Below are 15,506 nucleotides of genomic sequence, written 5' to 3' on the forward strand. Positions count from 1 at the left end.
CTTTCTAAAGGCTGAACAGACATCATAGGATTAATAGCTATTATTTTATTCTATTGATAACCCTTTTTTAACAGTAAGACAATTTTTTGTTGTTGTTAAAAATACGAATTTAAATCTCTTTTCTTTGTATTGTATATACGTTCAAGAATAGTTTGTGTCATCTTTCTGTGGAGTTTCTCCTCACCATTCTCATTTTAGGGAGTTTGAATGGTATACTATGCTCTGCAAATTTGCTTTCGAATAATATTTATAATGAAAAAAATTGCTAAAATTGTTTCAGTTGAACTGAATATGTTTTTTTTAGCTTGTTAGGTTAACATAACAAAAAATGGCATCAAAAAGTTTGAAAACTCCTGTTTTTTAGAGCGCCAGCCCTAAAACAGGCTAAAATAGAATCTTCTATGACATCCAACTATCAAAACTTTTCAATCTAAATGCAACCTTTTTATTTAAAAATGTAGAGTTACATATAAGTAAGTGAACAGCAGAAAAAGTGTAAAAGCTGTGATTTAGGTAAGCATTTTTAAAGCGTTCTTACACTCTTGGCAGGACTATTGGTCACTTTTCCAGTTTGCATTAACAGAAGGACTAAAATGTTCATAAATCCGATGGGAATAGTCTTCCACTAATCTCATGTAGCCTGACCTTTTCTATCAACATAAGGTTGAGTCCATATTGCAGCTTATTGCAGCCAAGGCACCCACTTAGACAGGAAGACACCCTTATTTTTTTTAGACATTCTGACTAAAAAAAAAATAAAAATCTGGATTTTTGTCAGTCTAAAAGTAATAATACAGACCATTTTTCCTGTTATCCCAACATGAATCTGATTCTTTCTGTCACCTATGACTCTGACTCAAAGCGGTCATGGGTTCTCCTCACTAGTTTCTTAATGAAGTCATGAGGGCTGATTATCATTTTTTTTTTTGCTGTATGCGTCTCTAATTGCTAATTTGTTCAGATGACATATTTAAATGTCAGTCAGGCAGCACAGATCAGTGAAAGTCTAATTATGCAGATTTAGTTAACATGCTGTAATTAGAGAAGTGAATGGACAAATTAAGAGGAAATTTAATTGGTTTCTCTTAATGGAACCATCTCTCTGGCATTATCTGCATTATTTCAGCACCATAAAGCTACCGCACTATAATCAGTTTAATCTTTTAAATGAAAGTTGTCATCGAAAACAACAATTACATTAAAATAGGAAGACAACTTGCCTGACGATGTGAAATCTATAAGTGATTGTGATGGATATTAAAGCTAAACGGAACTCAATCTACAACATTGTATATTTACAACCATTATAGATTATAGGTCAAACACTTCTTTTTCAAATAATAAGCAAGAAGAACATGATGCAAAATTATAGATTAAATGCATTACTGTGATAAATTGTAATGCATGCTATATATATGCAACATTTAGCCCTCTGTGGTTATATTGAATAAAACAAATTATTCAGTGTCTAGACAATGTTTTTCACGTATTGTTTTCTTAAAGATGTGTTATGCCATGACATGTTTTATTCATATCTTTTCTGATGCTTCTGATGTTTCAAGCTTTTCTGCCTCTCCAAGGAAAGATGAACCATAAATGTTAAAAACTGTGATGAATACTTTCAAATAAATCTGCCTGTCATGTCACAATTACACTGTAAAAAATTATTGTGATTTTAACTGTAAAAGACTGTAAAAATGCTATAGTAAAAACCTGTTAATTAGTTAACAGTAAGTTTCCATAATATATTTGGTGAATAAATGTAATTACATTTAACGTAATTTTACAGTAAAATACTGTTTAAAAATACGGTTTTTGGAAGTGAAAAAGAAAAAGTCATTGTATAATTTACAGTGAAAAAAACGTAATTGACACTAGTTCCCTGCATGACACTTCATAGTTTATGTTTTTTTTGTTGAAATAACATGTTTCTTCTTAGTTTTTTCTTATCAGTTGTGTACATTAGGGTTTAATCTTACATCTAATGTTGTTAAATTAATGTTTATTGCATTATTTCAGTATCATGTGTGTCACCATGATGGCCTAAAATGTTGCTTCCATATTTTTTACGGTGAAGTTCTGGCAACCACAGCTGCCGGTATTTTACCGTAAATGTCACAGATTTTTTTTTTACAGTGTAGTAGATTTACAGCTGATGAAGCGTGTGTTCATATAAATTGGTTTAGCAACACAAACCACCTCAGAGTAGTTTTAGGAGAACCTAACATAGCTCTATATTGAAAAGTCAGACATTTTAAAAGCGTCAGCTTCAGACTCGAATCTGTAGAGCCCACATGAACACTGCTGCTCTGTAGAAGTGGTGGAAGTACAGTACTTAGAAATGCATAATGCCCCTAATATTGATGTGTTTTAGTAATTTCATGTTTGTTTGTCATGTTAATTCCACCCACTGACTGGCACATGAGTTGATTATGTGATACTCATAGTGCTGGCATCTGTAGATGAAGGTTACGGTGTGATCAGATCTCTGCTCTCTGCCGTGATGCTTACAGTAAGAGCTGAGCTCAAGTGACACACTCACATCTATTCCAGGAAATTCCGTTAGTAAAGTCAGAGGGTGTCTCAGGACAAGATAGTGTGCTGGCAAAAATATCTGATGCCGTTCATGTCATGACCAGTCACATGTTACACAAAATGTAAAGGAAACTTAATTAATCGCATTATGTGATTTATAGACCATGTACTCAATTTTCTTCATATCACTGTAAAAAATAAGTGTAATTTTAACTGTAACATTTTGTAAAAATGCTATGGAAAAAAACTGTTAATAGGTTAACAGTAAGTTCCCGTACTATATACAGGGAAAAACTGTAAAATATCTAACCAGACATTTCATTAACCTAATGCTTCATTTCTGAATATATAAGCATTACCAGTTCTTATGGTTAGTGTTTGGCGCCTTCTTTTTTGTGTTTTAGGGTTAGACCCGATCCCGGATTCTTCTGTTCATCTTAGAGTTGTTGTCATAGTAACAGATCTGTGAGCTCCAGAGGTTTGTTTAATGTAAAGAGGATTAGATTGTGGATGTATAAGCAGAGTTGATACTGTCTGAGCCAGATGCTGTATCAATCTAATGAACAATCTGTTAAACCAAGGACAGTAATACGTAATTTAGACAAATGACGTCCTATACAGGATTTACAAGTACTTGAAATTTCAAAATACAGAGTTTGTGTAATAATCAGTGTGATCGACTGAAATTTAGCATGATTTTATTGGTGTTTTATCGACCACATACTGTAAGAACGCAAGTTTTAAAAAGCTTTAATATATGCTATCATGCAACCCAGGGTCATAGTTAAAACTAAAATCATAAAAATAGAAATAAAAAATGGAAATAAAAAAAAAAGTTTACTGAAATAAAATAAAATATAGTAAAAGTCAAACTTATTTAATTGCAGCTATATATATATATATATATATATATATACACATACAGACAGTCAGGTCCATGTATATTTGGACACTGACACAATTTTTAGAATTTCGGCTCTGTATGCCACCAGAACAGAATTCAAAATAAAACAATCAAGATGAAACTGAAGTGCAGACTTTAAGCTTTAATTTAAGGGGTTGAACAAAAATATAAAATGCTTAGGAATTACAACCATTTTTATACACCGTCCCCCCATTTTTAGGGGCTTAAATGTAATTGGAAAAATAAATATAATCATAAATAAAATGTTCATTTCTAATATTTCGTTGAGAATCCTTTGCAGGCAATGACTGCCTTAAGTCTGGGACTCATGGACATCACCAAAGACTGGGTTTCCTCCTTTGTGCTGCTTTGCCAGGCCTTTGCTGCAGCTGACTTCAGTTGTTGTTTGTTTGTGGGACTTTCTGCCTTTAGTTTTGTCTTCAGCAAGTGAAATGCTCAATCGGGTTGAAATCAGGAGATTGACTTGGCCATTGCAGAATATTCTACTTTTTTTACCTTCAAAAACTCCTGGGTTGCTTTTGCTGTATGTTTTGGGTCATAGTCCATTTGTGCTATGAAGCACCGCCCAATCAACTTTTCTCCATTTGACTGAATCTGGGCAGACAACATTACATCCCTACACTTCAGCTTCTGTCTTCTGTCACGTCATCACACCAGTAATCCAGTGCCACTAGAAGCTATGCATGCTCATGCCATCACACTGCTCCACATGTTTCACAGATGATGTTGTATGCTTTGGATCATGAGCTGTTCCAAGCCTTCTCCATACTTTTTCTTCCCGTCATTCTGGTATGGTTGTTCTTAATATTAGCCGTCCAAAGAATGCTTTTCCAGAAGTGGTCTGGCTTTTTTAGATGTTTTTTGGCAAAGTCTAATCTGGCCTTGTTTGCACCTTGTGATGAACCCTCTGTATTTGCCCTTGTGAAGTCTTCTCTTGATTGTATATTTTGAAAGTGACACGCCTACCTCTTGGATGTTATATGTTGCTGAGCTCACTAGTGCGTTCTTTTTTTCTCAGAATGTACCAAATTCTTGATTTTTTTTCCACTCTGAATGTTCTTGCTATCTCTCGGATGGATTTGTTTTGTTTTTGAAGCCTAACAATTTTCTGTTTCACTTGTATGGAGAGAACCTTTGACCGCATGATGTGGGTTCACAACAACAGCTTCCAAATGCAAATGGCACAGGCACACTTAGAATGGCACACTTATGGTCCCTTGAAAAAATGGGGAGGTACATATTAAAGAGCTGTAATTCCTTAACCTTTCACCTTTCCTCCAATTTTGATGGGAGTACCCTCAAATTAAAGCTTTTAGATATGCATGCATCTTTTATGTATTAAAACAGAGACCACAGGACCATTTGAAATGAACTAGTGAAAGTGGAAAACTTCTCAAACATCTAAAAATAAACTCTCTTCACAATGCTTTTTGACTTCCTTCATAAGCACATGCGTCAAGAAGAAAACGATTTGCAGTCAGTTATAAGTAAATGCACTGGACTGCCCTTTCTGCATCACATTAACTTCCACATCACATTCATCCTGTCCTGAAAGCTGATTGGCTTTCATTCATTCGGCTTGTGTCTGTCTGGATGCATATGCTACAGCCGCAACTCCTGATAGGACAGCAGGGCAGAGCAGCGCGTGAGCACAGCGTAACGCTCCAATGACGGTGTGACTTGTGTTTAGAGGGGGCGGTGGCGGATGCCTGGGAGGGTGGATGGGGGTTGGTACAGGGGCAGGGTGGAGTAAACCCTTCAACTGGGATAAAAATGATCAGCTGGAGGGGAGAGTACCATGAAATGCAAAACACATTAGTATGGATGCTCATTTTAGAACTTTTGCTGTAAAGGGGGAATTCTAATATTAACACACAGTCAGAGTTTAGCTTAGAATTTATTTTATACAAGCAACTGAACCAAGCTATTCATGGAAGTAAACACAATACACTTTATTTTTAGCGATAGACACCAGATGCCATGTTAAATGATGTTAGCAACAAAATATTTTATGATAAGGAGATACATGAGGAAATCTACAAACAATACAGATCCATAGAAGCACTATTACAGACTACCAATAAAGGCAGTTCAGAGGCTCATATTTGCATTTTAATAGCTGGAGGGATTTGTGTTAATTTAAGCTATGTGGGGTGAGGTCTGTGAGGGGCTAAGGGGGATATTACACAGTCCCAAACCTTAACATCATTCATACAGCTCACACTTAATCAAAACACACACTTTGGTCTCTCAAAATAATCAAAAAAGATATTTAATTTAAGAACAGCCACAGTAGGCTATTTGATTTACACATCATTTATTGCTAGAATAATATATACAAAGATGTTCATAAACATTTCATGGCAGTCAGTACCTTGCCAAAATGTCAGATTTTTCAACTGTAAAACTGTTCTTCTTTTTATGCATATAGTATTTAGCAAACAAAATAAAGAGGTTTCCAAATAATTCAATGCCTTCTTCTCTTCATAAAGTAAAACAACACACTTGATTTACAGCCCATCATTGTATCTTAATCAACACATTTTTGTGAACATTTGAAACTAGTTCTGCTGTTTTGTATAGATGTGTGGGAGCGCGCATGACTCCATAACTGAGGGAGCGCGTTCACGTGACAGAGGAAGGGAGAGTTCTTCTTTTCACTGCTCCATCCGGGAACTTTCCGAATTAGCATTGACAACCAAAGCGCAACTTTTTCCCCAGGCAAAGTGAAATCAAGCCGCGCACTCGGACAAAATATAGTTCCACATTTTCAACTCAAAGTCTTAAAAATAAAGCCGTGCGTATCGGATAGGTCGGATAGGCTTTTGTCGTGTGGATGTCGGAGTGGATCTTTGTGACTGCTGAAATCTTTAGTCCGCCTTTTGAGCACTTTTGTTTATACTGGCGTAAAGTGGGTGATGAGTCTTACGGCCAGTAAAGAAGCGAGAACTTGCTGTGCAGCCCGAGTAGTTCTTGCGATTGTTATTGTTGCTTTAAAAAAATATTTGTATTACGCCACAAATAACGCGGATCGCGTCGAAAGTGGGGGAAAAGTGCTTCTGAAGTCGGAATATGGAGCTACAAGGCCTTCAAGAAGCATTGAAAGTAGAAGTCCAATGTCATCAGGTAAATAAAAATGGCATTTTGTTGAAGCTTTCTCGGGACTTCTTATGTGAATACACGCTGGAAGACAGAAATCCGCCGTGTGCGAGCGTTTTAATTTGGTTGGAATTCGTATCCTTTTTGAGTGATACAACGGTAACATTCTTTCGCCTTTTTTTGACGCCATAATCACTCTGAGAGCAGATTGTTAAAACGCTCTTTGATGCACTTTAACGCGTGCGGCGTGTTTTTTTGCGATTTGCACTAATAATGCGGCGGTTTTGTGTAGCGATCGGGACGAGACTTGAATATTTATGAGGTTCAAACGGACTCGCTGCTCGTCGCTTTGTTCCTCCCTCATATCCTAACTTGAAACACTTTCAACGAAACGTCTTTTCGTTGTTTTATTTCGTTTAGAAACTAGTTGCACAGATGAAGCAGGACCCACAGGTAATTGTATTTGAAGCGTTGAAGAATGGGGCATTTTTACATTGGGTGAGAAACTTTGTCGGCATCAATAGTTCTTACGGTCGTTCGCTACGCTTTGTCCTTTACGTGACTTTGCCAAATAACACAAACGGTTTTGTCAAGTTTTGAAAATATCTGGCTTGTTTTTTTTGGGCCGGAATCGTATTGATCCTATGTGTATAATTTTATGACTTTGAGTTTAAGAAACAAATAGATTAAAGGCAAAGCAGAATAACATCTCTAAGTGAAAAACAAGTAAGAATTTAAGCATGTTTCCAGCATTTCGATGTAATTAGCGATGAAATTTCGCGTCATGCGTGCATTAAACGTGTTAGAATTTCTTAGAAACATATTTGCCCCCACCAAGTGGATTAAAACGACTAGAAAATCAGTTCAATCTGCTTTATTTACACACGAACATTTTATTGGTACGGTAGTAAATTGTTTAACACGTCCATTTTAGTTGGTCGACATGTTTCTTGGGAGTTTGTGAAGGAAGTTGCTTACTTCCTCGGACATGTTGCATTAAAACATCGCTGTTTAGCGTGCACTTAACCTCAGTGTACTTATTCGATACTTTATCGACAGTCTTTACCGAGGGGTTATTTTTCTTGGTCACATGACCACGTGGTCGAATTTGATTCGATCCCTGCAGTTCACTTTCACTTTTTTATAATCGTGACTTAAAGGAAGGTCATCTATAGCGTTCCTGTAGCAATTATTTAAAGGTTTATAGGTAATTCGTCTCTTTGGCCTTCTTTTGATGCGTCTGTTAGAGAACCTCTTAATCTTTTAGAATTGGAATGAATGCCTCAGAACGACAGAATTTTGAGTTCGTTCGATGGACGTTCTGTTCGTAACGCAGCGTTCAGCACCTCGGACAGCGGCGCACGCCTGCATTTCAACGTGTTTGACATGTCAAATGTTGCGGCTGTGTGTGTTTGTGTTAAATGTTTGTTGTGAGGCTTTTTGGTGTACCTCAGTTTGATAGTGGAAGCTTCCATTTTGTGCTGAAGGGGTGTTGGTTTCTTCCTAACATGGAGCAAAAGTCTGCAGAGTTTCTTGCTGTGGGGGGAGGGCTCATTCATGGCCATTCTAAAGAGGGGGAAGGGAGGAGAAAACACTAGTCAGCATCACACAAGACACTACACACAAGCCTCTGTAGGCCTTATAATACTCATTATGAGCTTCTTGTAATTAATAGTGGCTATCACAGTTAGAATGCTTAATAATATTTACTTATTCCTTCTTAAGAGTAAAATAATGCATTAAATACTACAGGAAAGGCTTTAAAATACATGAATACATTAAAATACACAACACATATGTTATGTTACCTAATATAAAGGATGTCTATTTCATTTATAACTGTAGATCGTGTAATTAAATCAAAGGATATACAGTTTTACAAGGCATGATGATGTCTCTATAATGCATGAATAACACCCATACAATGCATTCAGAGCTCTAAGACCAAGACATTTCAAAGTGTATTATTAAAGGGGTCATATGATGCTGCTAAAAAGAACATTATTTTGTGTATTCGGTGTAATGAAATGTGTTTATGCGGTTTAAAGTTAAAAAAACACATTATTTTCCACATACTGTACATTATTGTTTCTCCTCTATGCCCCGCCTTTTTGAAACGCGTCGATTTTTACAAAACTCATCGGTCTGAAAAAGCGAGGTGTGCTGTGATCGGCCAGCTATCCAGTGCGTTGTGATTGGCCGAATACCTCAAGCCTGAGACGGAAATGTTACGCCCCTCACATACCGTGTCCGGCCGGAGCGACGAGACAAAAACATGAAAACCCATTATAAACGAGGCATTCGTTGCATCAGTGGGGACATAATTATGGATTATAATAACTTATACTGTAGTGAGGTAGATATGTGGGGGCGTGTTCGAACGAGCCGTTTTAGGTAGGCGTGGCTGACTCTTAACTTTTATAAAGAATATCTCTTTGGATTTGAGACTTTAGTCTTTGCAAATTTACAGATCTTCTTTATGCACCAAGAGCTTGTAACACTCCAAACAGAAAGGAAAAAATGAAATCGCATCATATGACCCGTTTAATACACAGCTAATTGTTTACCTTTAAAAAAAATTAAACACAGGCTTTCATAACCCAAACAAAAGCTGTGTCTTTGCAGTACAATTTGTACATTTTCATTTCACAGATTTTTCCTGCTTACATTAAGAAGTGAATTATGTAGGCTATTATAAATGTGTGGAAAGTGTGCAGTGTTTTAATAGAAAATCCAGAGTGTTGCAAACCTAACCACAACATTTTTATGCAAATGTTGAGTGAATTCATGTAATCGGAATTATGTCATTAAGCTTATTCAGGTTATGTATTAGGTGAACAGCTAGTCTAACTAGAAATATGTTGAACTATAACTGAACATAATATTGGACATTGTTTTGGCGTCTGGGCCTGTACTGACCCATCCTCTTTATATTTCACTCGAACTTTCATTTGAAGGAGGCTTGAAATGCAGATGAACAGGGGAAGCAAACCCTCCAGCATTTATTAGCTGAGAACATCATAATTGTGTGAAGCCTTTGTAAGTATCTTGTGTTCCCCGCAGGGCAAACGTCTTTCATCCATTTATAAATATCTATCTTAGCTTGTGAGTTTTTAATACATATTGCGTGAGAGGGTTTTGTATTGTTGTCTTCTTGCTAGTTGTTGCATCACTGATCCAGAAACGCTCATAAACTTGGTGTAAGTCTTGAGCTTAGATTTGCTCGCTTCTACTCAATTTTTGGTCTCTCTCAGGGCTTACAAATCCTTCCTAAAATGATCCCTCTGTGTGAGTTCATGTGTGTCCCTCATGCACAGTGTAATATGAATTGTATTGTTTTTGCCTCTGTTTTTGCCCCTGTCCTGCAGAGATGGCCCGGTTTTCGTTAGCTTGCAGGAAAGGCTACATTTGCATTGTCTGTTTATTCAGATGCTGTTACCCACATTTCCATGTGATAAATGAATAGTTCACCCAAAATCTCATTTTATAGAGAGCGAAGAAAGTACAGGTTTACAGGTTGTATAAGTTTATTGCATTAGCAATAAACTTATACAATTCTATGGTATAAGTTATAAAAAAGAGATTCTATCTCTTTGCCTGAAAGCAATTCAGCATTCTGTCTAAAGAGATTTGTGTAGCTCTGTCACGCGGACTGACAGCAGCTTTAATATGTAAAAGCATCTGATTGTAATTGTGAAAAACTGTATTATATGTGACCCTGGATCACAAAACCGGTCATAAGTAGCATGGGTATATTTGTAGCAATAGCTTTACATACAATGTATACAAAATACATTGTATGGGTCAAAATGATCGTTATTTCTCTTATGCGATATTAAGTAAAGATAATATTCCATTAAGATATTTAGTAAATTTCCTACCGTAAATATATCAAAACTTAAGTTTTGATTAGTAATATGCATTGCTAAGAAGTTCATTTGGACAACTTTAAAGGCGATTTTCTCAATATTTAGATTTTTTTATATTTTTTTTTTTGCACCCTCAGATTCCAGATTTTCAAATAGTTGTATCTCGGCCAAATATTGTCCTATCCTAGCAAACCATACATCAATGCAAAGCTAATTTATTCAAATTGACGCTTATGACTGGTTTTGCGGTCCAGGGTCACATATACATATTATACACTTGTAAGTAAATGTGTAAAACCTGACAGATGTGGTCAATGTTGACTGTCATTATATGGAAAAGAGGTTCAAGAAGAATCTTTAAAAGTTCTTTTGTGTTTTTGATGCATATTTTTTGTACAGAAAATTCAGATTTGGAGAGACTAGGCCTGATGTTAGAACATGTTTTTTTAGCATCATGAAACGGCTCTTCATGGTACATATGGGAAATCTATGAAACTGTTCTTCAAATGCTTTCACTCAGTGTTTTTTTCAACATCTTATTGGAGCAGAATATCACAGTTACAACATGCTTCCTCATTTAAAGTGCATGCAATCCATTATATTGGCAAGACTGATATATTGCAAAGTTCATCCAGATTTGATTTGGCACACTGGTCGTATCTAATGGTAACACATATTATTGAGAGCAGTAGTGTGAAGCATTCAAGTTCAGGCATGATGGTGTTGCCTACACAGACTCAGGCCCAGACTCAAGCTCAGTGTGTGAGGATATAAGACCTGAAGGAAACATCCAAAAGCACATGATGGATGACCAGCAGAAGCTTTATTTTAATGAACCTAATTGGTTTGTACCATTTTTGATCTGTGCTCGTGTCTCATAGCAACACTGTCTGCGGTAAATCATTCATGCGGTTATTTCTGTTGATGTATTTCACTCTATTATTGTGAAACGCTTCTATAGCCATTCATTCACAATCTCATAAGACATTAAGTTGTGTAAGTGATTCGTGCCTTGCTTTTTAAAGGGTTGTGAAGCATTAGAGGTTTTCAGACCAAAGTGATCAAGATGTCATCTCCATTGTCTTAATATTCTACTCAAGATAGCAGTGCTTTACAAAGATGTGATTTGTGTCCAGTTGGAAATATCTCCAGATTCTATGAATTGAATTCAACTGTATGTCTTTAGATTTGTGTCTCAGTAAAGACACAACATGTAAAACAGCACATATGGTCTTGACTCTATGGTAAACGAAACTATATTTTTGTAGCATATTTAATTAAATTTGTTTTCTATTTAAATGTCATTCCAAAAAAGCATGCATGTATATTCTCATAAAACTATACATCAGCGGCGTTCTGTCCATATAAGCTGCGAATGCTCCGCATACCCAGGCCATTTGAGAGAATAAGTTCACGGGATAATTCATATAAAACATGATTATAAGTTGATCCCTTGTCATTTGAAATGTAACTTAAAGCTTAAAGAGTTAGGAATAAGTACGTACAATGATTTATTTGCCAAACGGCAGTCATTTTCTTTAAATCTACCAGTTGTGGTTGCTTCCGGGCGAGCAGATTCTCCGCAGCTTTCTTGCCTCCGCTCTGTTGCTATGACTCGTCAGGATTGTGGCGCGTTCTCAGTGTTTTGCTGGTCTGTGGCTGATTTAATGCGTGAGGTAAGCTGTTCGCGAAGTGCTCGCCCAAGCGGAAAAATGTGCTGATCCTGTCAGATTTTGATTGCCGAAAATTACATTGTGTTTGATGCAAAACCAACTGGACTAAATCAAAAGAAAAAAAAACACTGTAACTGTATATTTTTGTTTTCTCAAGCAAATCAAATTTTAAAAGTCCACTGAAAACATACCTTCTTACATTTTTGGTCATAGACAACGTATGTTGAAGATATACATTGTGTCAACGTTATTGCCTAAGCGGTAAATGAAAAAAAAAATGTTTATAAAAACGTGGGCTATATAAAATTTTAATAACAAACATCATATTGTTCCCTTTGTTTTGTGTATGCTCGTGTCGCTTACAGTTAAAGTCCTTCTCTGATTTTATTATTGTTTGCAAGGTTGCAACATTACTTTGCAATATTTTAAATATTTTTGGGTATTTTGCATGGTCTGTTATTAGTGTCACCCGGGTGGGAGTTTTAACTCCTATTCACTGGGAATAAAAAAAACATTTAGCTGATGCAGAGAGACATATTGACCGGGGGAATCCCCCCATCTCCCCACCCTCTGATTACGTATCATGACGTAACTAAGTGCAACTAACTAAGGCAGTTTTTACTTGGAAAACCAGCTATATTTTTCTTGCATTTGAATAATGGATAAACTTGAAATGATAGAAGAAGGATTGGAGAAGAATTTAATTTACAAATAAGGTAGGAAATGTGCATACTTTTAAATCGACACCTGCCACAGTGTTTCTTAGCTATTTGTCATCTGTGATCCCTTTTGAGTGTCCTAAAAGCCGATTGGGGGGGGGTCTTATCACTCAGCATACCCGGTTAACAAAAGTCACCGCTCCCACTGCTAAGAGCCCTCAGGACCGTGGGCAGGTGTTTCTTAGCTATTTGGCATCTGTGAGGGGGGGGGGGTCTTATCACTCAGCATACCTGGTTAAAAAAGTCACCGCTCGCCACTGCTATACATGACATATGAACAGCCAGTATTTAATTATACTGCAAGTCCTGTAAAATGTAAATGTCACAATTTTTCATTTAGAAGTTGTTTTAATCTTGTTTGACTTTCTTCTGAAGAATAAAAAGGAGATATTTAGTAAAACATCCAAGCAATTTTTTCCCCCCAAAACGTGTGTACTACATTCCGAATCTTCAAAATTGTCCTAGTGAATTGTCCTTATTTTTTTTGTAGGAGGAACAGACTCAAGTAGCCTAGTTATTTAAAAATAATGTTCTTTACTATAGTGGCTCTCGGATTTCAATAAGCACAGAAAAAGCTTCTTTTTTTTTGGCTTTAGACAAAAGCTAGACACAAGCTTCAGTGGAGGGGGATGTCATCAGTGAATGAGGAATTTATTTCAGTCTGTTCCTCACACTGAGCTTTCACACAACTTTAGAAGACTTGGAATGTAGTGCACAGGTCATATGGACCATTTCTATGAAGCTTTTATGGTGCTTTTTTTGTCCTTTTCAGAGCTTGACAGATGTGGTCACTAAGAACTGTAAAAAATTTCTCCAGAGTGCATGAGGTTCGTTCTGTCATTGAAATGCATCTGAGCTTGATGTCTGATTCAACACTTTGGCTTTCTGTGCTGTGAGACTGTAATGAGCTAATAAGGTAACGAGATTAGATCACGTTAGATGACCAATAGGATTACTTGATTTGAAATCAACTCTTTCAATGATGACTGTATGGCTCTGTTCCAAAACCTACTTATGGTGCCATTTGTTTGTGGCGTATGATTGGTCAAAAGCTATTCTTTCTTTCGATCAGTAATTTATTGTTACACGGATTCTGGCCATCAGTAGCAGAAATCGAGTAAGGCATGAATGTGATTGGCATGAAACCTGTTTATCTTACTTTTTATGACATGATGTGTACTACAGGTTCTACTCTCCAGATATTTGTACCTATAACCTCACAGCTACCAACCCAGATTTGCAGGTTATGGCCCCAAAATGTTATCTGTTTTAGGCTAGGAAAAAAAATAGGCCTAATTTTAAGATTTATATTTGAATTGCAATCCAATCCATTTGGACTACACAGTTTTAACATTAAACTAAATAAAGTTAATGTGATGCATATTTAGCAGTCATACCTAAATGAAACAGGTAAGATTTCTGCACACCAAAATAATTAACTATCTACAACTCTTAGATGTTAATTAAATAACCATTTAAAAAATGCATTTATTGAAATTGCTTAGAATCAGAATAAATCTGGTCATTGTGAAAAATTCAGTTTATATGATTAAAGAGTATGAACAAGGTTGAACAAGCAATATTCAGTTAGTTACAGCTTAGCCACAAATTGGATTTATTGATGATAAATATATAAACCTGGTTATTGTGTATTTGAAACACTTGCAGATAAGCATCATATGAAGTTTATTTGGCTATGCTAAACTGTGTAATCCAAATGGATGGAAATTTTATTTGAGATTCAAATACATAAATCTTAAGTTAGGCCTAAATATTCTTTATATACCATTTTGGAAAGCTAGAAGTAATCAGTGTGGATGCTGGACACAGATCGATGTCAGTATGGTTGCTCGTGTGCTTTGAAGTTGTGTTTTTTTTAGTGCACAACAGTACAGTTCAGGAGGGGGCGTGTCTTGTCAGATGTCCCACCCTCTTCTGCCTTCTAATCTGCATGCTTTTCTAGGCCATCAGTAGTGGATGCATTATTGAAGTGCCCTTAAAATACATAAAGACTGTTTAATGATTGACAAGATAAGGTTGTGTCTTTACGCTCATGTGATGCTGCCTCTAGTGTTATTGGGGCGGCAGCTTTAGTAGGTCACCAAAGGCTGATACGGTTTCCACATGTGTGCAAGTGTTTACTACTGCCCACGGACTCTCTTTAAAATAAAACAACTTCCTCTGCTGCAATCTATGAGCTTATTTCCTTCTGAAGTGCTGATTCAGTTTTGGAGTCATACCATGAAAAACGGATTTTATTGATCTTAATGAAATAAAACTGAACACATAGGCTACTGTAACGTGCAGTGCTCAAAATATCCTTTCTAGTCCAAAAAAGAGCCTTTATGAAACAAAATTGTACATATGACTCATGCTTACGATTAAATTTGTTTGTACTGAAAATTTTCTGGTCTTTCAGTTTGGTATGCATACGTAATTTTGTGACCTGTGTTGTTTTGTAATGCATGTTGTTAATTGTAACATTTAATATTATAGTAATGTGCAAGTAATAGGGTTCAAATAGTTCACAGCATTAGCTGAGATTATTTATTCTTAAAAATGTTTTAATTATGATTGAATTTAGGACAGCTGATATAAGCCCTATATATATATATATATATATATATATTAGGGATGTAACGTTATGAAAATTTCTTATCACGATTATAGTGACCAAAATGATCAC

The 15,506-nt window shown here is 36.1% G+C and overlaps 1 protein-coding gene across 3 annotated transcripts in view; it reads left to right on the forward strand.

Moving 5' to 3' along the window:
• The window catches only part of phf21b (PHD finger protein 21B), a 70,866-nt gene that overhangs the window by 952 nt on the left and 54,408 nt on the right, over positions 1-15,506 (forward strand). The window contains exon 1 of one of the 3 annotated variants that reach the window (XM_016557732.1): positions 6,253-6,586. The exons of 1 other annotated variant lie outside the window; for it this stretch is intronic. In XM_016557732.1, the coding sequence (XP_016413218.1) occupies positions 6,533-6,586 (54 nt within the window). In that variant the 5' untranslated portion in view covers positions 6,253-6,532. Of the gene's footprint in view, positions 1-6,252; positions 6,587-6,951; positions 7,013-15,506 lie in introns of those variants that run through there. One more of the 3 variants, XM_016557740.1, reaches the window with a different exon arrangement.

Source organism: Sinocyclocheilus rhinocerous, unplaced genomic scaffold (genome assembly GCF_001515625.1).
Source record: "Sinocyclocheilus rhinocerous isolate Xijiao unplaced genomic scaffold, SAMN03320098_v1.1 scaffold1784, whole genome shotgun sequence".
Taxonomy (NCBI): Eukaryota; Metazoa; Chordata; class Actinopteri; order Cypriniformes; family Cyprinidae; genus Sinocyclocheilus; species Sinocyclocheilus rhinocerous.